Raw genomic sequence first — 890 nt, forward strand, 5'->3', positions numbered from 1 at the left:
CACGGACCGGGGACCCCTCACGGACCAGGCCCCTCACGGACCGGGGACCCCTCACGGACCAGGCCCCTCACGCACCGGGACCCCCTCACGGACCAGGGACACCTCACAGACCAGAGCCCCTCACGGACAGGGACCCCTCAGGGACCGGAGCCCCTCTCGGACCGGAGCCCCTCACGGATCTAGACCCCCTTAGGGACCGGGACCCCGGGGACCCTCACAGACCGGAGCCCCTCACGGACCGGGACCCCTCACGGACCGGAGCCCCTCACGGACCAGGGACCTCTCAGAGACCGGGAACCCTCACGGACCGGGAGCCCCTCAGGGACCGGGACCCCCTCACGGACCGGGACCCCTCACGGACCCGGACTCCTCAGCGGCGCGGGCACTCGGTCACCCGCCTCCAACCTGTCTGCCTACCTGCCGGCGGGAGAAGAGAGCCGTCCCCGGCTGCAGCACCCGGGAGCCACAACGTCGGCACAGCACCGCCTTCCGGTTTCGGCCCTCGGCCGACACCAACTCGTTTAGCGGCTCCGCAGGCTCCATGACTGCCACCGCTGCAGCAGCCTCGGCCACCACCGCGCAGGCGCCGGCCCGCTCAGTCTTTCTGAACTGCGCAGGCGCGGCCTTCAGAGGTGGGGCGAGGCGCGGCGCGGCGCGGACGGACACGCCCCCTGCGCAGGCGCCCGCTTCCCCCGCTCCGGCCTCTACTGCGCAAGCGCCCTCCTCCTTTGCCTAACCTGAGCGCCAGGTGTAACCTCGCTTTGTGACAGGGTCACTTCCTGGGACGTGACAAATCCTCTCTCTGTACTCACCTGGTCACTAGCCTTCCCTTACTGTTGACTAAACCCTGGGCACAGAAGTCATTACAATTGACTGTAACTCTTTAGTTT

At 68.7% G+C, this 890-nt stretch overlaps 1 protein-coding gene across 2 annotated transcripts in view; it reads right to left on the reverse strand.

Moving 5' to 3' along the window:
• RABIF (RAB interacting factor) overlaps window positions 1-584 on the reverse strand; it is a 9,184-nt gene extending 8,600 nt beyond the window's left edge. For both annotated transcript variants that reach the window (XM_046679380.1, XM_046679379.1), the window contains exon 1: window positions 418-584. In XM_046679380.1, coding sequence (XP_046535336.1) covers window positions 418-543 — 126 coding nt within the window. In that variant the 5' untranslated portion in view covers window positions 544-584. The remainder of the gene's footprint in view (window positions 1-417) is intronic.
• Between the last annotated feature and the right edge of the window lie 306 nt (window positions 585-890).

The sequence above is a fragment of the Equus quagga genome, chromosome 12 (assembly GCF_021613505.1).
Source record: "Equus quagga isolate Etosha38 chromosome 12, UCLA_HA_Equagga_1.0, whole genome shotgun sequence".
In the NCBI taxonomy this organism is placed as follows: Eukaryota; Metazoa; Chordata; class Mammalia; order Perissodactyla; family Equidae; genus Equus; species Equus quagga.